The sequence below is a fragment of the Sturnira hondurensis genome, unplaced genomic scaffold, assembly GCF_014824575.4.
Source record: "Sturnira hondurensis isolate 20B ecotype Veracruz unplaced genomic scaffold, ASM1482457v3 Scaffold0002840, whole genome shotgun sequence".
NCBI classification, from domain to species: Eukaryota; Metazoa; Chordata; class Mammalia; order Chiroptera; family Phyllostomidae; genus Sturnira; species Sturnira hondurensis.
Window position 1 is genome coordinate 3,588,378 of NW_028075471.1, and position 22,257 is coordinate 3,610,634.

General features: G+C 41.0%; 1 protein-coding gene across 2 annotated transcripts in view; it reads right to left on the bottom strand.

The window, feature by feature from the left end:
• ARHGEF3 (Rho guanine nucleotide exchange factor 3) overlaps positions 1 to 22,257 on the bottom strand; it is a 274,023-nt gene that overhangs the window by 140,161 nt on the left and 111,605 nt on the right. For both annotated transcript variants that reach the window (XM_037040715.1, XM_037040716.1), the window contains one exon: positions 8,018 to 8,080. In XM_037040715.1, the coding sequence (XP_036896610.1) occupies positions 8,018 to 8,080 (63 nt within the window). The remainder of the gene's footprint in view (positions 1 to 8,017; positions 8,081 to 22,257) is intronic.

Below are 22,257 nucleotides of genomic sequence, written 5' to 3' on the forward strand. Positions count from 1 at the left end.
GCTACGTCCATACAATGGAATATTACTTCAGTGATTAAAAGAGAAGTGAGTTCTCAAGCCATGAGAAGGTCTGGAGGAGCGTCAGTGAGAGAAGTCAGTCTGAAAAGGCTACCTACTGCATGACATACTTGAAAAGGCAAGACTCTGGAGACAATAAAATAACCAGTGTTGTCAGGGGTTGGGGGCAGGAGAGATGAACAGGTGAGCACAGAGGATTTTTAGGGCAGTGAAACGATTCTGTAAGACACTAATGGTGGACACCTGCCATTACACGTTTGTCAAAACCCAAAGAATGTACAACACCAAGTGAACACTAAGGTAAACGATTGGCTCTGGCTGATTATGACGTGTATGCTTCCCAGTTGCCACCACTCTGGTGGGGTGTCAATGGTACAGGGAGGCTGTGCCTGTGTGAGGCCAGAGGGTTTATGGAAACTCGCTGTGATTTCTGCTTAATTTTACTGTGAACCTAAAGCTGCTCTAAAAAATAAAAATTATTTAAAAGAAAAGAAAAGCACATTGCAAGGCAAAACAAAAAATGACAGCACTTATGTCCTTAAAATACCATCACAGACTAATTTTTATATCTGTGTCTGCCTCTATGTCTAACTGCATCCAAATATCTGGAAGGAGGCTGAGCTGATCACCAGAACTGGACCGGCGGAGGCCAGTGGGACGGGGGGCACTCAAGGGGCTGGGAGCTTTAGCTCTGCTGTTTGGGTTTTTGTAAATGATGGGCATGTTAGTTAAAATATTCACTTTGTATTTTATGTGAAAGTATTCAAAAGTAAATTTTAGGTATCATGACATGCTACCCCTTCAGTACTTATCTCTTTTTTTAAAAAAGGACATTTTTCTACCCTAAAATTATTTTTCTAATAGCAGAAGCAGCAGAAAAAAATCATCTACTAAACTACTGGGGTGATTCAAGTTATCTACCTCCAAAAGCTAAACTGGTCTCAAAGAAAAATTTAAACCCTTAGTGTTGGGAACTGATTTAATGGTTATTTCTAGGTCCTCCTAAAAGCATCAGTATTGCCCCTATGTCTTACTTTAATGTTTTACATTCTTTTCTTTAAAATACTGACATCCTCATAGACCAACAGGTCAAAGTTAATTATATTTGTTGTATTTGTTTACCTCAGTCATTTAAATTACTAAAGTAATGCAATGCAAAGCTAATCATAACAGATTGAGTATCTTAAACAGGGATACTCAACCTAGAATTATCAGACTCCCAAAGAGTCCATGGATAAATTCAGGACATCTGTGAGCTTTGACAGAAAAAAAAAATCTTTAGTTTCACTAAGAACTGAAATTCAGCATTTCCCTCCAGTATGAATAGAGGTTACAAATCACAGAAGCACTAGCAGACCCGTGAATCTGTTACCATAGAAATCACTATATTTTTAAATCACAGTGTGGTTGACGTGAGTATTTCAAAATATCATTTGCTCTTATCTCATGTTAGGTGTATTAGTCATTAGATGTGTTGCCAGGTCTTTTACTTAATGCAGTGATTAAGATGCATGTATGTAACTCTTAGTACAAACTTGTTTTTAAATATTTGGATAACTGTATTTCAATATAACTGAGTTTTATTGTAACCTGATATATTTCATTGTAAGCACATATAAACAGTCTTCTGAGGGGAAGGGCTGTTTACACGTTTCACAAGATGTCAAAGGTCAAGAACCCCTGAAACCTAGCCACTCTGCCCAGCGATTCCAGTCTCCCAATAGAACCGCTGTCCCCAGCGCCAGGCACAGTCTCCCACACTGACTCTTTTGCACGGACAAATATATTTATGAACACCTGGGAGCACACTTTATATTTTATGTGTTCTATAATTGTGTTTATACTTATATTTTGTAATATACTTACAAGTCTATATAATTCAGATATTCCTGCTGTTTCCAGCTTTTGGCTACTATTAAAAAATTCTGTAATAAAACTCCTTGTATATGTCTCCTCACACACTGGCATTTTTTTAAGTTTCAAGATCACTTCTACTTGTGAAATGCTGGTGACTACAACAACACCCTCAAATTTAACTATAAGCTAGTTTTGGATTATGAAATCAACAGCAACAATAGCTAGTCCTTTTTCTGCTTACTGTGCGCTAGGTCATAAGTGCTCTGCGTGAATTAATTTATTTTAATCCTTACAACTCAAAGCACTGTTATGATTTTAGTTTACAGATAAGGAAACTGAGGCTCAGAGTGGTGTCCAGTCTCTAGCTCCCAAAGTTTGTAATTCTGATGACAAATCCAAACAAAAAGGTATTCCTGGAGCACAAGAAACCTCATCAACATAGCCCCCCCTCAGTGTCATTTTGAAGGGGAGTAGTAAACGATGACTGACACTTGGCTACATCATTAACTTCCAAGAGTGTGAACTGAAACGGCTTGGGATTTGTTTGTCGCTGTGCTTTTGAAGAGGTGGATCAAAGAGAAAAAGATCACAGTGATTATTACAATCCACCACCTAATCAATTAGGGCAAAGGCAAGGTGAGATGTGTCTATGTCAACAATGAGCAACTTTGCCGTCAGAGTTGGTGGCATGAGCACAACCTTGAATTTGGCATAGGGTCTCCACTATCTTAGGTCCAAAGATTTCACAGGCAGCAAGGGCGGATCATAAATCCAAATAGAAAAAAATACCAACAGGTTAAATATAAGCATGTGCTAATGAAAACCCAATCGCAGAGTCAGGCCTGGTCTCCTTGGTGATAAGAGCATTATTAAAATCCACACAATTCATCAAGGCCTCATGCTGGCTGGGGGCAAGACTACTCTTTCCAGTTAGCAAGTTCCAAAAGAGACCAAAAGAAACAAAAACCACAGAAATAGTATCTTTTTAAATTATCTGGACTCTGCTGAGCAGAGATAAAATAAACCTGCTGCTATTGCCTGTCTAACATATCCTAGCAATGAAGGTCATTTGACTTAATGGAGACCAGAAAGCCTTTTCCCTTTCTATATCAACACTTATTATTTGAACAAACATCCATGAAACAGGGTAGGTGATCAGAAAGCACAGTAATGGGAATTCAGGGATGTGTATCATAAACCTCAAAGGTGGTTTGCCCATAAGATCAGACGAATGCCCTATACATCATCCACAGCCATAAACCATGGAGCCAAACACTTCCTTCTCCTTCCTGTCCTGGAGGCAGTTTGGGGAAGCTGTGGAATCCAACCATCCTGGCCTTGAATCTACAATAAGCTGAGACTTGGAGAAATCTGCTTATTTCTCTGAGCCTCAGTTTCCTCATCTTCAAAAAGGGTATGGGAATACCTATGGTCACAGGACAGTTGTGAGATTAAATAAATCTCATCCCACCTCCAGTCATGGTTCAGACTGCTGCCCCAGGAAAGCCCCTCCACCAGCATGGAAAGGAAGCCCCTCCACCAGCCCCATCTCCACTAGGGCAGCAGGAGGGATTCCTCCCACAGAAGGGATGTAAAAGCAGGTGTCCCATATAAAGTCATGGACTTAGCAAGGGACCAGAGATGCAGTTCAAAGAGAGATGGGCTAGAGGAAGGTGAAAACTACCCCCCACCCTGAGTTTCTGTGCAAGATTTCAACTGCTCTAAACAGCATTTCTACCTCTCACCGCCAAAAGGGGTATACACCTGTTCACGGGTTTAAAAAATATCTATACTCTTTTAGCCAGGAATTTCATATTTTATCCATTTTTAGCCTTTTAACAGAAGATTAGACAAAGGTATTCTAGGATGCCCATGAGTGTCACTTATAATAGGGAAAAATCGTAACTTATCTAAATAGCCAATAAAAGATTGGTTAAATAAATTTGGTGCATCCATTTGACAATGTACTTTATAGTTACTGAAAATAATGTTCTTGAGGACTATTTCAAGATGTGGTAACATGATCTCAATAAATAAATGAAAAACACATGAATAAACTAATACGTGTTATGATCTCAATTTTAAAAACTGTGTGCTTATACAAGCTTTAAAAGCTGGTTGAAGATGGGTGCTACTTAGGGATACATGTATGTAGCAAGTTCATAGACAGGCAAGGTGACAATAAACACTACCCTCAGCACAGAAAGGGGTTTGCAAGGGCCTTTGGCTTTGCTGTTAAGGGCTACATGGAATTTTATATTATCTTGTACAACATTTTGTACGTCTGCACTATTTCATAATGAAGAAATTGTAAAGTGAGTGGGTGTATAATGCCAGGAAGGTAACAGATCAAAACATGTCTACTGCTTTGTGATGGGATTATTCATGAATTCTATTGTTCAAATTTTCTGCAAGGGACACATATTCCTTTTCACCTTTTACATTGTGTTTATCACTGGGAAATATTTTAATACTCCCACCCCCCGAACTCATCTGTTTTTGAGAAAGGATGGTTGGTGCTAAGCAGGGCCCTCCGTTGGGGGCACAGCTAGCTCTCCCACCAAGAGCTTTTCCTGGGGCACTGTGAACCCTGGCTCTTCACTCAGGGGTCTCTCATCCATTAGAATTTAAACTAGAAAAGTGCTGTGGGGGAAGAAGCGTCCCTGAAATCATCCCACTCAAATCCCTTGATGTGCGAGGAGATCTGTAGGTGGCTCTTGGAAGCATTTTCTACACTGCAAATTGTTCTCAAAAGTATGTACTTTTTTTTTCCTGGAACAGTTTGTGTTGTATCCTGGCAGGAAGCTGGGGGCCCAGCTAGTGGATTGGGTGAAGTGGTGGGAAAAAATAGAACCCAATTATGTCACTAAATAGTGTGGACTCACCAGTCACAATTCGTTTTTCACCAAATGGTAGGGGTGAAGGTGGGAGGATGGTTCTTCGGAGACACGTCACCGTGCTTTAAGGTCTTTCCAATGTTATTCCAAGAGGAACTCTTAACATGGGGTCTTGGCTGGGCTTCATAGGGCCCATGAACTCGCACATCAATCTTGTAAAATTTTCTGGAGCTCAGTGCTATTATCACATTCCTAAAGGAGTCTGTGGTCCCTCAAACAATTGAGGATCCCATTCTGTAACAATAAGCTCTTTTCTTAGCTTATCCATTCCCATCTGGTCTCTAAGCCCAAGTTCAGTAAGAGGTTGGAGAGGAGTTTAGTAGGAAAACTCCCTTCCAGGCACCTACCAGAATCGTCAGCTGAGGCTTTAAAATAAAGCAAGATGTCAGCGGGAAATGTCTGGTGTTATCACCACTCACAGACCCTGAGGGGCTCATATGTACTTTTTAATCAAAGGGGGATGATTTTGTCTGCATTAACATTTCCCAATTTATGTCACAGATATATTTCTTTAACAGTAGTATATGTGTTGAATTCCCCATATCCTAGAGAATTCACTGTTTTTTTTTTAATTTTTAAAATCCATCAACTAATAACTATTCACCAAGAACTCACTTTTGGTAATGACGTGTACACAGCATTCAGCTGGTACTCAATAGAAACTTGACCATGACCCTCAAAAGACTTCTGTCCCCTCATCTAGCAACTTCTTGCTCAAAGACATCTGGTGAATGTCTTTCCACTTATTAAATGGAACAAAAATCGAGAGTTACTAATATCACTTTCCCAAACCCTCGCATCCTCCTGTGTGAGTCATCCATTGGAACCCACCTCTTTTTCAGATACCACTTTCCACTACACCTAGAAACAGGCTCCAAACAACCGTGCAGTAATGCTGCTGGTTAGTCAAGGGACTAAAACTCTACTGGATATCACCATTTAAAAGCACCTTTGAATAGCCTACAAAGGCCATTTATCAGAACAATTAATTTATTAGACTCATATTTATTTAGACATTGTTTCCTTTAGGCAAAACATCTTCTCATGAGTGACTTCACCCACCACTTCATTTGATTTAACTCATCTCTACTGCGGGCCTGCTAGGTGTAAGGCTCTGAAAATCAGTACCGCTTCCTCTGTGGCCACATCTCAGTCACACATCCTGTCACCTTCATGTGACTTGGACAGTCAGTAAAGCTTCACAAGGCCAATTTTCATGTCCTCCAACAGCTTCTGGGATTCTCTTAACATTTACAATTATTACAACACTGTGTGATCATATCTGGAGGGAACTCTGCCCAGGCTCTAGAATCCATATTGCTAAGATTCAGGAAAAATGCCAGGCAAATCAGAAAGGAGTTTGGCTACAGTTGAATTCCTAAGCATAAAGGTAGATTTATTTTTTGTAAAAGTCTCTTTACTGTGACAAAACATGATAACTGTGAGATAGTTCGAGAGAGAGAAATAAAAAACACATCACAATTTGTGACTGCAAATACTAATCTTTTCATATAAAAGAGTTCAGTGGTTTTTGATAAAAAGCTACTAGAAACATGTTTTCCTAAAAACATAAATATGGTTCAGGAATAATGAAAGATGAGGCATGATCTTAGAAATGACCCAGATTAAAGTCTTGCCTAAATCACTATCCCTCCCCGGGCTTCTAATTCTTCATTTTCAAAGTGAGAGAATAAGGATATATGATGGTTAAGGGCTCTTTAAATTTTGAAAGCCAATGATTCTAATAATTGCCACAAAATTTTAAAAAATTCAAACATAAAGAACTTATTGCTGATAAGGAAACTTCTACAGATTATACTTGTCAATAATAAAACATTCACTGAGTAAAGTAAAACTCAGAAGTAATGTCACAACAGCCACCTAGTATGGTCCAACCCCATCAGTCTGATGGCACAAGGGCTGGAACAAACACTGTACGGTGAAATAAAAATGTGCAAGCACATTAATTAGATGATAGCTCAGGCTCACTCCATCATGGCTGTTTGTATCACAGAAAACTCTGCCATGATTAAAAATAACTCAAAGAGTATTGTTTACATAGGTAATTAAATGTCATCAGATAAGAACCCAATCATCTATGTGCTATGAAGATTCAAATTTTCACAATGGTTGTAGAATAATTGATCTCAAACCCCTTTTTTAAAAGTAAATGAGGAAACTGAGGCCCAGAGCATGGAGAAGATGGCCCAAGTTACACTGTTACAGGCAGAGCCAGAACCTGCTCCAGTTCTTAGCACAAAAGCCTTCTCATCTTACAACAATGGCTTCTCTGATCTCAGAAGAGGAGAAAGACCTGGGTCCAATGTTCAACAGATACTACATGCACAGCGTTTAAACTCCAAGACATGCAAAAGGTGAATAGACTTGGGGGGCCCAGGGAGAGCCTGAATCCTTACCCATCCCCACCCCAGGTAAGGAGGGCATCCGAGGTTCAGGTAGGCATCCACTGTGCCATGGGGAGACAAGGAGGCCACACGAAGAAAGCTACCGAAATTAAGCATTCAAGGATATGGGCCTGGAAAATCCAAGAAAGCTTTTTACTTCTATCATCACCAGCTTTCAACTACCATGTCATTTCAACATGTCTTGCAAAATTCTGCTTTTAAAGAAAAACACAATGAGGCTAACATTTGGTGGGTGCCTAGTACATGCCAGTACTTAGTATTCTCAATCTCATTGCTCTATTTGATTCTCACAAAATTTTTGTTAGGTAAAGTCTTTTCATCCCTATTTTCCAGTTGAGGAATCAGAGGTGAGGAATAGTGTCACACAAATGGTAAGTGGAGAATTTTAATTCAAACTAAGATCTGTTAAATCCAAAGTCACTCACTCTTTTATGGCCATGCTGCTGGAGGTTTCTGGCCTTCAGGCCACCCAGTTGCTGAGTTGGGCCAACTTGCTAACTTCTGGGAAGGTGGATAAGTATCTGGTCCATCTTCTGGAACCAGCTTCTAAAATAGCATGGTGGAATTTTTCTAGATTCTAACCAGATACACCAAGCTTATATTTCATTTTATGAAAGAAAAAACATAAACAACTTGGCTTGGAAGTTTAAGTTGGACACAAAGCTTTCTCCAGTAAAAATGAAATATTTTTAAAAAGAGTTTTCCCCCAGTGCCATAGTCAGATCCTAGAAGCCCACTTAACGTGCACAGCATGTTAACAAATAGACTCAGAGATGAGAGGTGTTCCCATGGCAGGTGAGTAGGAAGGACTGTACTTACACTTATGTCGAGACTACAAAGGCTAACAGCATCTTCATCTTGGGTGCTCTGCTTCCGTTTTCGCTGTAAAGAAAATGATAAAACAAAGTTCAGATGCAAACATGGATTATGGCTTTGACTAAGGAAAGAAAAAAAGCAGTCAGGTAGCACATGCAATCTTTGTCATTCCTGCCTGGTTGCCCAAAACCTTTAACCAAGCTATGTAAATGAACAGTTCTAAGAAAGCCTAAGGAAGTCCAGGAAACTATTTTGGTCTTCAGTTTATTTTGTTAATTAGATTCTATATGTAAGTGAGATCATATGGTATTTGTTTTTCTCTGACTTATTTCACTTAGCATAATAATCTCCAGGTCCATCCATGCTGTTGCAAAAAGAGTTCCTTCTTTTTACAGCTACATACAATTCCATTATGTAAATGTACCATGGGTTTTTTTTTAATCCACTCATCTACTAATGGCAACTTGGGCTGTTTCCAGATCATGGCTATTAAATAACACTGCTATGAATATAGGGATGCATATGTTCTTTCTGATTGGTGCTTCTGAATTCTTAAATAGTCCCAAAATTGGGATCACTGGGTCAAAAGGCAGTTCCACTCTTAATTTTTTGAGGAAACTCCATACTGTTTTCCACAGTGGCTTTAGCAATCTGCATTCCCACCAATAGTGCACGAGGGTTTCCCTTTCTCCACATCCTCACCAGCACTTGTTCTTTGTTGACCTATTGACAGTAGCCATTCTGGCAGATGGGACGTGATACCTCATTGCAGTTTTAATTCACATCTCTCTGATGATTAGTGATGTTGAGCATTTTTTCCTGTATCTGTTGGCCTCTGTATGTCCTTTTTGGGGAAGTGTCAAAATATATCCAGAGGCATGGATACACAGCATAGACTGACAGATCTCAGAGGGGAGGGGGTTGGGGTACAGGATAATAGAAGGCAAAGAGATTAGCCAAAGAACATACATGCATGGCCCACGGCACAAACAACAGTGTGGTGAAGGCCGAGAACAGGAGCTGGGTGGATGTAGGCAAAGGTAGGGGTGGGGTGGTGGAGAACATCTGTAATCATGTGAACAATAAAAAAAATACATGTTTCAACATCTTTACCAAAAAATTAAATAAAATTATACACAAAGAAATATTAAGATCTAGGGCAATTGGTTTGCCTTATGATTTATATTCATGCTGCTAAAATTTGTTCCTCTTTGTATTTATTTTTTTTGGTAAATGTCTTCATATATCAAGATTTACAATTTAGACACAAAGTTCAGATTCTTTCTAGCTTGGAAGAAAAAACTAGACTGGAAAGAAAATGTAATTCACTTAGAGATATTCCATTTTTAGAGCTGCTTTGTACTTGGGTAATTTAAATTTGTTCTAAACTTCATCCAGGGTCCTGATGTAATCGCAGAACCAGAATGTTGGAAAGAACCCTTCCCCACCATCTCCAATCTTCCTTTCTCTTTTATGGCCATAAACACTGAGATTCAGAAAAGTTATTACTTGAAATGAAGAACATTGTACTTTGAATGAACTTACGACCAAGGAAGTCTGCCAGGTTAGATTAAGAAAAATATATTTTCCTCTATATAAAAAGAACAAAAATTCCATCTACAAACCGCAATAAAGGCTCATCAAAGGCATACTCACTTCTCTTCTGAATCCCAGCTCAACCGACCAGGCAAGTACTGAGTCCCTAATTTGTGACTTGCTAAGTCTCCCTATCTTACTTGGCAGGAAGCTACCAAAGGATCAAATTGCTGATATGAAGTGACAATGGAGTCAAGATCCTTTAGCCCCCCGAAGACGTCTATCCCTTCCCCCTCCTCTATCAGACCCTGAGAGTGAACACTGGCAGAGACTGGAAAGCAACCAGACCTATCCTTGTCCATCTTATTATAATTGTTCTAGTATTTCTTCACTTCAGTTCAACAAAGATGTGTTGTGCATCTACTATGAGCCATGTGTTTGCTCCTGGGAATGCAAACATCAGCAACTCCCACGGTTAAGGAACTTACATTCATGGAGGAGGGACAGGCTCTGATATGATTAATGCAGTAAGATCCAAACAGTCTAGGGAAAGTCACTTCACTTCTCTGAGTCACCCTTACTCAATTCTAAAATGGGGGCGAGGACATTTGCTTCTATTCTCAAAGAGGGAAGAATAATTATGGTAACACATATTAGAGCTTAGTGGAGCTCCTGATACACAGTAGGTGCTCAAACCATGTACTGGAGGGCTCTGGGAACAAGGTGAGGATTAATTAGTTTGGACTGGGTGGAGGTTAGGGAAGTCTTCTTCGAGGAAGAGACAGTTGATCAGGCAGAAGGATGAATAAGAGTTTGCCAGACAAAGGTGGGAGAGGACTGGGGCCTCCTGTGCTGTGGCCAGCCACCTAGATATTTAAAATCCCAAAGGTGAACATGGCTCTATCCAGAGGAGTGGAGTTCAGATCCTATATGTTACAGCACTCAACAAAGGAATGCTTCAGAAATCCAATGCCAGGAGCCAGGACTCTAAACCAGCCATTCTGGGATGGTGCTCAGAATTAATGAGCTTGCCAAGTTCTTAGCAAGTCAAACACTCCATTTTGGGGAGAGCCTTGAGAAGATGTTGGTAGCCATTTGCCATTTTTGAGAATGCTTCACATTTGCATAAGGTCCTGACCCTTACTGAATCATATCTAGTTACAATTAGAAGCAGCACTGTGGTATCCGTGAAGCCAATGCACTGGCTTATACTTATATGGTGACTTTTTGAAGCAAGAGGCAAGTATGGCAATGGAGAACTCCCATTCTACAGGTAAATAAACTGAGGTCAGAGGAAATAAGCAATTTGCTCAAAGTNGCTCTCATCTTCTCATCTTTTGAGAAGATGTTGGTAGCCATTTCCCATTTTTGAGAATGCTTCACATTTGCATAAGGTCCTGACCCTTACTGAATCATATCTAGTTACAATTAGAAGCAGCACTGTGGTATCCGTGAAGCCAATGCACTGGCTTATACTTATATGGTGACTTTTTGAAGCAAGAGGCAAGTATGGCAATGGAGAACTCCCATTCTACAGGTAAATAAACTGAGGTCAGAGGAAATAAGCAATTTGCTCAAAGTTACACAGCTGCAGCACAGCACTCTGAATCCAGGAGTCTAATTCCTAGGGCAAAATCCTTTACATACACTATTTAAAGCATGTTTGACAAATAGGTTATGACTCATCTGCAATCCAGAATGTGGTAGCGTTTGCCTGGAGAGCTGTATTGAGAAGGATTACACAGCACAGAAAATGACAGAAGGCTCCAATCAGTCAGCACAGGGGTAGGGGGTGCGGGGTAAGAGTGGGGAACAGCTGTGTTGGTGTGCTGTGGCTGAGGACAACCTGGGCTATTCCTGAGTCCAGCTTCCCTGCCTTGAAAGGCTACAGTATTATATACCAGGGATCTTCGGAAATGCCAAGAGCGGGCTGAGGATCTTAGATGTTATCTGTGAAGTGGAAATAATGCCTACCAGGTCACTGTTGTAAAGCTCATAGATGATTTGGAATGAATTCTGGCACATAATAGAAGCACAATAAATGGTTATATATTTCCTGAACTGTAAATTATACAGATGTATACAGTTACCTGGTATTGTCAGATTATAGAACTTTATGCTGCTAGAGTTCCACTCCTGGGACTTAATGATGTCATCAACATGATGACATCAACATGGTATCAACATGGCATGATGTCATCAACGCAGCACATCAACAGTAGGCTTTTACCCCAAGAAGCCCACCCTGGTAAAGGACAGGGCATGATAGTAAGAGGCTCTTTTCCTCATAGGCATTCAGCCCTCTCCAGACCAACTCAACACACTACCCAGCACTGAAACCCAGTCTCCTGAGAAGCCCCAACCCCAGACACTGCTATGTACAAGTGTCAAATCCAGTAGACAAATGTCCTCTTTCTGGTTGATTTTCTAATTAAGCCATAGATGGTTAATCTGGGATAAAATGATTTCCTTAAGAAATCCAGAAATTTTATGGAATAAAAGCTAAATGGATTATGAAAGTGTATTTTCTTTTCAATCTCCACTATATAGGGTGGTGATTGACCACTGCCAACAGCAAAGAAGGAATGTGAGGTTTAAATTCTGGCCCAGAGCAAAAATTTCACAAGGCAGCACTTAGTCATTCGTCTACTCGCTCTGTGTTCACTGAGCACTTTTGAGGTGCGGAGCCCTGCCCTGAGTCCTGGGACATGGCAGGGAACGAGCCAGGTGTAATCTCTGCCAAGTAATTGGGAATAAAAAGAAAAAATAATAATTAGATTGTGATCTCTGCTGTGAATGAGTCAGAGGAGGTGCTGAGACCAAAACTAGTAGGAAATGCCTATTTTATGAAGATAATTTATTTTAGTGTTGTGTTTTATGGTTTTCAGTTGACCTCATGAGTTGACCAGACATAAGTCCATGAAGGCAGGACTTGGTCTGTCATGGTCATCTTCCTAGAACCTGCTGTAGTGCCTGGTACTTGGCCAACCCCTCCCAAAGGAATAGTTCTTAATTTTTGTTGTTGCTGTTGTTGTTGATGCTCTTGGCCCTGTTCTCTTTGGGAAACTTGCCCTCTTCACCAATTACCCAATTCCAGGAGGGACACAGGTGAAGGAAGTGGAGAGAATCAAAAGGGCACCCATTCCCCCAGCCCAGCCAACCTAATCAACCCCTGTGATGGTGAGTGTACACATGAAACAGCCCCATGCACGTGCTGAACATCCCACACAAGAACCTCTAAATTCCACCCAAGAATTTCTAAAATATTGGGGAGCTCATTCATGCCAATGATCTAAGCAACAGTTCATGGAATAAATCACCAGCAGCAAAGTTAAGCCCTGGAGACATAGACAAATGAACATCTCAGGAAACAGGGTGTGGCAGAATACCCTATTTTGAACTGCTCTATTTTGAACTTCATCAAAGTAATTAATAATGATACTACTCAGACTGATAATGGCAGCATTAGCCTATTAAACGCACACTACACATTGATCACAGAGCTAAATCCTTATATGCATGATTTCATTTGATCCTCATGATCACTCCACAAGGCAGGTGGGTAATATCCAGTTTACAGAGGAGGAGACAGGGGCTCAGAGAGGGGTAGGGACTTGCCTGAAGTTCTATAATTTGCAAGTAGCAGAGCCTGGATTCAGACCTATATCTATCTGGCTTCAAGCTATGTGTTTCCCCACTGTCTTGCCCCAGAGTCTGGGAGAGTACATCCCATCTGCCAGGAAGGTCTAAGAAAGTATTGAACATGAGGAAATTGTGAGGCAATATCGTTACGACTTTTATTCTACTAGAGGATTCGCCTTGAACACAGTATGTCTGTCTAGACTAGATAAGGTTGTGTGGTCCTAGGGAGGCTAGGGAATGAGCCATTTTACTTCCCCTGTGCATCAGAAACCACGCGGTTTCCCTGGGGGAGCTCCTAGGCAGGAATGACACTGTGTGTGAACGGTCTGCATTTACACACTTGATCTCACAGGTTCTCAGCTAATTTGAGGAGTCACAAACCCACCTTGTTATTCTTGTCAAATTTACTGAGGCCATCTCACAGTCTACTCTCTTTCAGCCATGAAAACAAAGCGCCCTGGGTGAGTCCAATGATTGTGCCTTAGTCTATGCTCTCTGATTTGAGCACATAACTTTAAACCCGGGTGTTCTGTGTGGTAAGTCAATGAATAATTTCTGAATGAGTGACTAAAAGAATGAATAAAGGAGGCCAGTGTTCTTGGGGTAACACCCTTCCCTTCCGCTAACCACCTGGCTGCCAAAATTAAATCAAAACCTCAAAAGCAAAATCACTGAAGGCTGAAATTCTTCAACCTCAAATTTCCTTGGAGACTTGAAACCCACAAGTTCACGCTACAATTCTTGTTTTTCAAATAAGGTTACCAGTAGGGGTATTTATTTTCCTTCAAATACATAGGCAGGCCAAATAAATGAGGGCTGTTCAGACATTGAACATATGTGGGACACTTGGGACATTTGGGACCTCCTCCTATGAGAAGGAATGTCAGATCTGTTCAAGGGTGAGGCACACCCATGGCCAGGACATCTATCCACACACTGTCCTGAGCCACAGCATGGAGACTCAGCCTCTGTGCTTTAGGAACAAGGAATCCAAGACAGATAACACCTCACTTGCAAGGAAAGTCAGCTGAACGAAATAATAGTAAACTACATGGGTACCTGGGCCCTTTGTATGAACACTGAGGTGCCTCCCTGGGGCAGGAAGCAAAGGCACTTACAGAGGGGAATTTATGAAAACAAAGGGCCTGAATGTACTATCTGATCCTTAGCCCTGTCAGTTACATAATTGATGGGGACAGTTTCTAGAAGTGTTTGGCCGCTGGGAAACTTCTCTCATGCTTCTCAAATCAAAAACAACCAGGAGGCCCTTTGTTAATTTGCAACAGAGAAAAGCCCTTTGTATACACAGATGTGAGATGTGATGGAGATACAGGTATCTTGGAATGGATCAGGTGGGCTCTGTCTGGAACTTGTTACTGGTGACTCCATCCTGCTGCCTCAACTTTAAGCCTTTACCCATCTTCCTTCCAACCCACTTTCACCATGTGTCATTGTTCCTGGGGTCACTCTATGGCTGCCTCCTTCCAGGCTTAACTACATTCTGATAGCACAGGGCAGACATCTAAATCTCATTAGTAAATTGTCCATGAACAACTAACTGCTTTTTCTGTTGTTCTGGACAAGGCTCTCTGTGAAGAGCACTGACCCTATTGGTCCTGGTCCAAGCCTAAATATCTTATCCTTACTGGGCTCAGTCTGCATTCTCTCTAGACTCAAACCTTGGAATCCTTTGAGATTTTGAGTCTAAGAATCAAAAAAGAATCACTAGGCACCTTCCAATACACAAGTGGAGGGAACTGGGCACCTGCAGTGAGCCACCTAGTGTGCTCACAGTTTAAAGGACTGGTCCATTTAAGCTTTTGTTTAACTCAGTTTAATTAAGTACTGTGTTCAGTTTACAGAGGACAATCAAGCTGAAAGGTTTTAGTGACTTGCTCACGGTCACAAGCTTAGAAAATGCTGGAAAGGGGATTTTTCCTTAGGCCAGCCTGATTCCCACACCACTCATCCTGCTGCCCTGCAATGCTCTTTCTCTTTTTACATTGTTTTAAAATAATATGTGTTTTATTTAAATTAATATATTAAAATGATATAGAAATAAATATTTGCATAAAACATGTGTTTTGCAACAATATAAAAAGGTTCCCAATGCATTTGCCTATACTTCAATTAAAAGCATAAATGAGACAGACCTGAGTTCAAAATCCATCCCCACCATTTGCTACTTGGTGTGACCTTGAGCAAGTTACTTTTCTATCCCTTACTCACTCAGCAGTCAGTTACTGACGATCTACAGTGGGCCAGGTTCTATGCGTGTGGGATGTGTTTGTCTATAAAACACTTCTATAATCTTTGATTTTCCATCATAGGGCTATTTCCAGGATTAAAGGAGATAAAATATTTAAAACAGGGTCAGGCAAATGGCAAGAGATTTAAAAATGGAAATTATTATCACTACTGTGGTTATTACCATATTTACTATTACTACGATTGTCACTGCTGTTCTGTTGCTGTTTGACTTTGAGAGGCAGCGGGGTAGGCGTTGGAGACCGGGATGCTGCAGGAGGGAGGGTAGGAGACCTGGGGTACATCCTGACCCTCCTCTAAGCCACATCACTCAAACAGGGTTAGAAATGGGAGTTCTCTGGATACCTTCAGTCACGTTTGCTACATGTTGTTCCCACATCACGCACAGAGGCAAGACAAATGCGATGCCAGATCATTTTAAATGGCCAAGATTGAATTGATTGGTGTCGGAACAGCCCTGTAATTTAATCAGAGGGCATTTCTATTTAATAACCAAGTGACCAGACCAGCAAAGAGGCACTGATGGAGAGAGAGCAGCTCCCAACTTGACAGCAAATTGCCCCTGATTAGTCATTTATAATTATTAAAGTCAAACCAGATCTCAACCCTTTTTGATTTATCTCTTTGCTGGCAAACAACTTTGATGGTTGCAGAGGCTTTGATGCCTTGCCTTTCATCTGCACCTTCTTTGGGGAGAGATTAGAAAAAGGATTTCGTGTTCTTGTTCTTGCCCTTAGCTGGAACTTGACTTACTACCTCGTGTTTGAGCAGGGAAAGAATTCACATTTTGTTTCTTTACTGTCTGAAGCTCCAGAATCAGGTGAGCAAGAGAATCAAGAAAGGGACCCCCACTGAAACACGCTCCATCTTTAATACCCTGCTGGAGTATTTTTCTCCTTATTTTAAAAATATCCTCTCTTTTCCAGCAGCCAGGAGCACTATTCTTTTCCTCTAGACTTTTCAGTATGCTCACAAGGTGTAGATCCTGAAAATCTTGGTGCTCTCTGAGCTATTGGTAAATAGATTTTAATATAACATGAGATTTTGCACTCAGATGTCGTTAATGGTGGTTTGAAGATGCTACCTGGGCTCTAAAGTAAGACTTGGTGGGATCACATCCTAGTTATGCCATTTATTTGTTGTAGAATCTTAAGCACATCACTTCACCTTTCTGAACCTCAGTTTCCTCATCTACACAATGGGAATACAAAGGTTGTTGTGAGAGTTAAATGGATGAATGTGGGTAAAGGGCTCAGCACTATGCCTGGTATACAGTCCCTACTCAAGTGTTCAGTATTAGTAGTAGCAACAGCAGCAGTGACAGCAAGTGAGAGCAGCCACCACAGGGAAAAAGTCATGGAGAAAATATTTGAAAGGTATAAAAGTCTACCCATTAACTTGATTCTGAGAAACCAGGAAAAGCCCTAGTTACTGATTTTGGCCACCGAACATGGGACCCACAGCTGGTTTGAAAGCAGAGGTGAGTTCTTCTTGGCCAAGGAAAGGTCCTCCTCTTCTGTGGGAAGGAAAACAGACTCAACCAACAAGTGGGAGGAGGAGACACAGCCAGCCCTCTGTGCCACCACCAGCCTCAAGGGCCAGCCAACAGCCAGAGTCACTGCCATTTCACAAACACTTACAGACCACTCTTCCCTCCACAGCACTCAAGGCCAGAGGAGGAGGAGAGAAGCCAGACCACTCATCTACCCAGGGCAGACAGCTAGCAAGTACGTTTTCCAGAAAGACTGTTTTGGAAAAACTCCATTATGGCCCCAATCTAAAGTGGGAGAAGGGATTCATATTCACGAAGATTTTTAATAATGGGATATGACAAAGGCACAAAATCAAATTAACCAGAGCATTTTTTTCTAGGCCTCTAATAATTATAATTATTTTATTTTTCTACTGGATCTCAACTACACTGACTTGGATTAATCACAACCTTGGTTCATAAAACATTATTAATACCAATGACTCCCTGGCCCTCTTGTATTTGTTTATTCACTTATTTTTAACAACATAATGCACTCCCACTTATTAAAAATTATTCCCATATGGAATGGTTTGACAAAAACAGTATCCATATTGTTCAGGGAATGTCCAAATAGTTTCTTAATTTCTAGAGAATTACTCCATTGAACTAACCAACTTAGAAGGTCCAGCCGCACAGTGTGGGTTCAGATGTGCCTGTCCTGGAAGCCTGACTTTACAAGGAGAGTTCTCAGTTCTTCGCTCATCTGTGTTTCTGCCTTTCCTATCCAGAGAGACCCCAGGGCTGGTAACACCTTAGCCACAGCCTGAAACACAGTATTCTCCTCTCACTCCAGATAATTTTTTTAAATTCATACTCTAAATCTAATCGAGAAGAAACATCTAATAAACTCACACTGAGGGATACTGTACAGCATAACTTGCCTCTTCTCTTCAAAACTGTCCAATCAAGAAACACCAAGAAGCCTGGGAAACAGTTTCAAACTAAAGAGACAGGGTAGTAAATGCAACACAAGGTCCTGAACTGGATTTGTTAGTGTGATAGTTGGTAAATTAAAAAAAATGGTGGATGAGTTCATATATTTTGACAATGTTAAATTTCCTGCCTTCAATAACTAAGTTGTGTGAGAGGATGCTCTTATTCTTAGGAAATACACAGTGAATTGAAATATTTGGGCTTAAAGGGACATAATTAATGTCTGCAACTCCTTCTCAAATAGGAAGGAAAATATTTACATTAATATGTTAAATACATATATGTGTATATATTCTATATGTAAGTATATACAGAGACAGTGAGATGCAGAAAAGGATAAAGCAGATGGGACAAAACATAAATAATTGGTGGGTTTGTGTAATGGGTATTCGGGAGTTTCTTATTCTAGACTGGCAACTTTTCTCTAAGTTTAAAATTATATTAAAATAACATTGCCCTAAGTAAAAGAAAATACATTCAGAAATAACCTGTACATATCGCCCCTTCCCATAAAAAAACACCAAAAACTATAAACAGTCCCATGTCCATTCATTCTTCCTCAGGGCATCTATATGCACTCAATGCCAGGGGGCAACAGGCCCACCCTGCACCTGCTGCCAAGGGCTCAGCTCTGCCAGATCTGCCAGCCCCTGGGTGTGCAGGCCCTGCGCTCCTGCAAGGCAGCAAGTTCACCCAGGCACTGAGCAGAAGTTGGATGGTAGTAACTGGACTGCAATTCCTTAGGACCAAGAAGAATATAATTTAAAGATTCGATAAAAAATGACCCTTCCCCAAATGAAACTACAAACTCTCACAACAGATCATCTATCCTTAAAGATGTTCTTCTCTCTCAATGAGAAAGAAACAACCATAAGCAAAATAACTGTGTAATAATACCCTTCTCCTTAAAACACGGTCCTTGAATCGACAGATCTCTCTCACCTCACCTCTCTCCCTCTCTCCTCTCTTTGTCTGAGAGAGAAAGAGATGGGAGTGGGGAAATGAGAGAGAGAAAGAGAGAGGGGAATAGAAACATCTATGTGAGAGAGAAACATCAATTTGTTGCCTTCCACATGTCCCCCTTCCAGGGACCAATCCTGCAACCCAGGCACATGCCCTGACTGGGATTCAAACTGGTGACCTTTTGGTTTGTCACACTGGCCAGGGCACGATGTGTCTTAATATAATTCCTTACAATGTTGCCTCTGAAGGCAATTCCAGAGAAGCCATGGACTGTCCATGTGGCAAAGACCCTTCTCCTTGTCCAGGTAGAGTTCATTAGCACAGAGAAGGTCACCAGGGTAGTTGCCCTGACTAACATGAGAATAATACTCTTGGCAATAGTCTGCAGAGCAGCCACCAGAACAATAGTGTGAAAGCCAGTTACTGTTTTGGTGCGGTGTCTGGAAAGATGTCAACTGTGATTAGAGGGACATTTTCCTTCTGCAGCTGTTTTTGAAAGTGGAGGAGGGCCTCGCCAAAACCCCAAATTATAGGAGGGAGGCAAAGGGCTCCCAAACACCAGAAACGTGCAGGTATTCGGAACATCCCTTCTTTAGTGGTACTATCATGTCCTGTCAAGTTTTGAGTAAAAAAAGCAAAAGTTGTGGTGAGCCACAAACAGGCTGCTGGGAGGGGGCAAGTACTTTGCACTAAATTTTCTAATCCTGACTTTTGCTTCAAAGTCAATCCCAATCACTTTTATCCTGAAGTCTGAAGCCGAGGTCTGGATTTTGCAGAATTGAGGCATATTTATCCAGCATTTAATCCACTTTCCCAGGAAATCAGTGTTTTATTAAGAATAGAATTCTTTCAGGTCCAGAATTTTCCTGGACATTTCTAAAGCTTAACCCAACACACAGAAAAAGCTCAACAAATGTTTGTTGACTGAAATAACCCACCTATCCCCAAATAGCAAGTATAAAGCTACACAGTTTCTTTTCAGGAAGACTAAAAACACTAAGACATGCCATTCATAAAATTTTATGTTTTACTCTGGGGTCCATAATATTCCTCAATTATGACAAGAGAATCTCAGGAACAATAGGAAACTCAGAAAAGCGAAGTTCATTAGATAGGTTCATTCATTCAACATATATTTTATGGAGCACCTATGAGATGTCAGGCACTGTGCAGGATACAGTAGTCACACAGGTCAGCAAAGAGATACAGACTGTGTCCTCAGGAAGAGCATAGTTAAGTAGGGAACAGTGGGGGCAGAGATGACAAACCAGTCAGCAAATAAACAAGCTAGTTACAGAGTACACAAAGTGTTACGAAGAAAGTAAACCAGGGCAATAGGAAAGGAGGTAGGGGCAGAGCCACTACAGACAGTGGTCAGGGAGGCTTGTTGGGGGAGGGACATGCATTTGAGCGATAGGACAGAGCCAGCCAAGCAAAGATGGGGATGGGTAGGGAAGGAGAGCTTCTAAAGACCTCTCATCATTAAAGGTTCCAGTTCTCCCCTCCCACATGTCCCCCACACAGTATGGGATGCCTATTCTGATTGGACAGTGCCCATGCATGTGACTGATATATAGTCCAGGGTGTATCACATCCTGGACTTCCCCATTCTCTGACCAGTCTAGGTCCCATGGGACCAGACATTCCAGGCATGGGCCCAAACCTGAAAACAAGAAACCCTCTCTGCATTAGAACTTCAGTTCTGCCTTGAAACTGCTAATGGGACCTATGCCAAATCTGAAGCTTCATCTAGCAGAAGCACCTTTTCAATCTCCCTAATTTTGGGCTCCTGGTTCTCATCAGGATGTTGCAAAAGCTTGTCAAATAGTGGCTCTCTAAGTTTGGCAACACTGGCCCGCTGTGTTTCAGCCAGAGCTCATCAATGATTCATCAGTAAACATTTACTTTGAGTGACCACAATGGACAGTACTATTCTACTCACTGGATGTCTCACTTTGGCAAAAGACCGATAAACGTTACACAGTGATTTAACTACATGAGCAAATTCAGGAGCATGAGTTTATTAGCCAATTGTAATAATACCATGTTGGAAGAGGAAGAGGAAGAGCAAAAATGGGATGCAGTGTTACTCATCAGAACAGAGCAACACCAGTATGGTAGGGAAAATGGCAGAGAGAGTTGACCAATACAAAATTTAATATATTTTTGAACTTCAAAGAAGGAAAATGGTAAGTTGCTTATTTGGGTATATACCTTGGGGAAGTATTTCCCCAAGGACAGGTCTGGTGCCGCAGTGGTTTGTGAGATCATGTCAGGCAGTATGTTTCCCAGCTGCCTTAGTTTGGGTTCTGTTCAAAACAGATGCTGAGGTAAAGGTTTAGGTACAAGCTGTTCCTGTGGGAAGTGAATGCCAGGAAGAACTGTGGGAAGTGGGGCAGTGCAATGGGGAAAGGAGGGAAACCACAGTGGGGTATGGAGTCAGCAGGTTACAGCTGTGGGCAGCTGGAGTCCAGTCCACTGAGGACCTCCCAATAGGCTATAGGACACACCTCATAATTTCCCACCAAGGCATGAGGAAGTGGAATTACTCAGCCTACCAACTCCTGCCTCTCTTTGGTGGAGAGGGGCTCCTTGGGATGTTAACCCTCTTGACTGGACAACCCCTCAGGTGGAAGGACACAGGAAGTCACAGGTGGGTACAGGGGATTCTGTAGGTAGCATCTGAAGTGAGCACAGGGATGTGAGTGGGGCACTGAGAGAGTCTGCTACAACAGGATTTACCTAGGGTCAGATTACACAATAAGAAAGTTACCATATTTTGCCACATATAATGCACACTCATGTATAATACTCATCCACATTTTTGGCTCAAATTTTCAGAAAAAATATTTTATTTTAATTTTAACTCAATTTTTATTTATTTACATTTAGAAATAAAACTGATTATTATATTCCAGGGTATTACTTTGTATATAGATATCATTATTGCTTTCTAGAGTTGCACATTTAATGCATAAGCATAAATAAAAAAATGAAAAACATTTATATAGATACAGAATTAATATTGCCCATGTATAATATACATCCTTATTTTTCCTTCAAAAATTTGGGCAGAAAAATGAGCATTATACAAAGCATGGTATTACATTTTTAATTCACTGCCTGGCTTAAAGGAGAAAGGCTCAGAGCAGGGCTATGTCACCTTTAACACCCACCCAGTGCTTACCAACCTCAGTCCTTCTTTTCTGGGTACAATAGCATTTAGCTACAATTTAGTTGCATTGTTTTGTGTATTATTTATGTTCATGGTTATATTCTATTTATGAGGTCTGTCCAGAAAAAATCCAAACATTGTTAATATAACAAAAATGGTTTGCAAACATTGATGTAACCTGGTAGCCAAGGA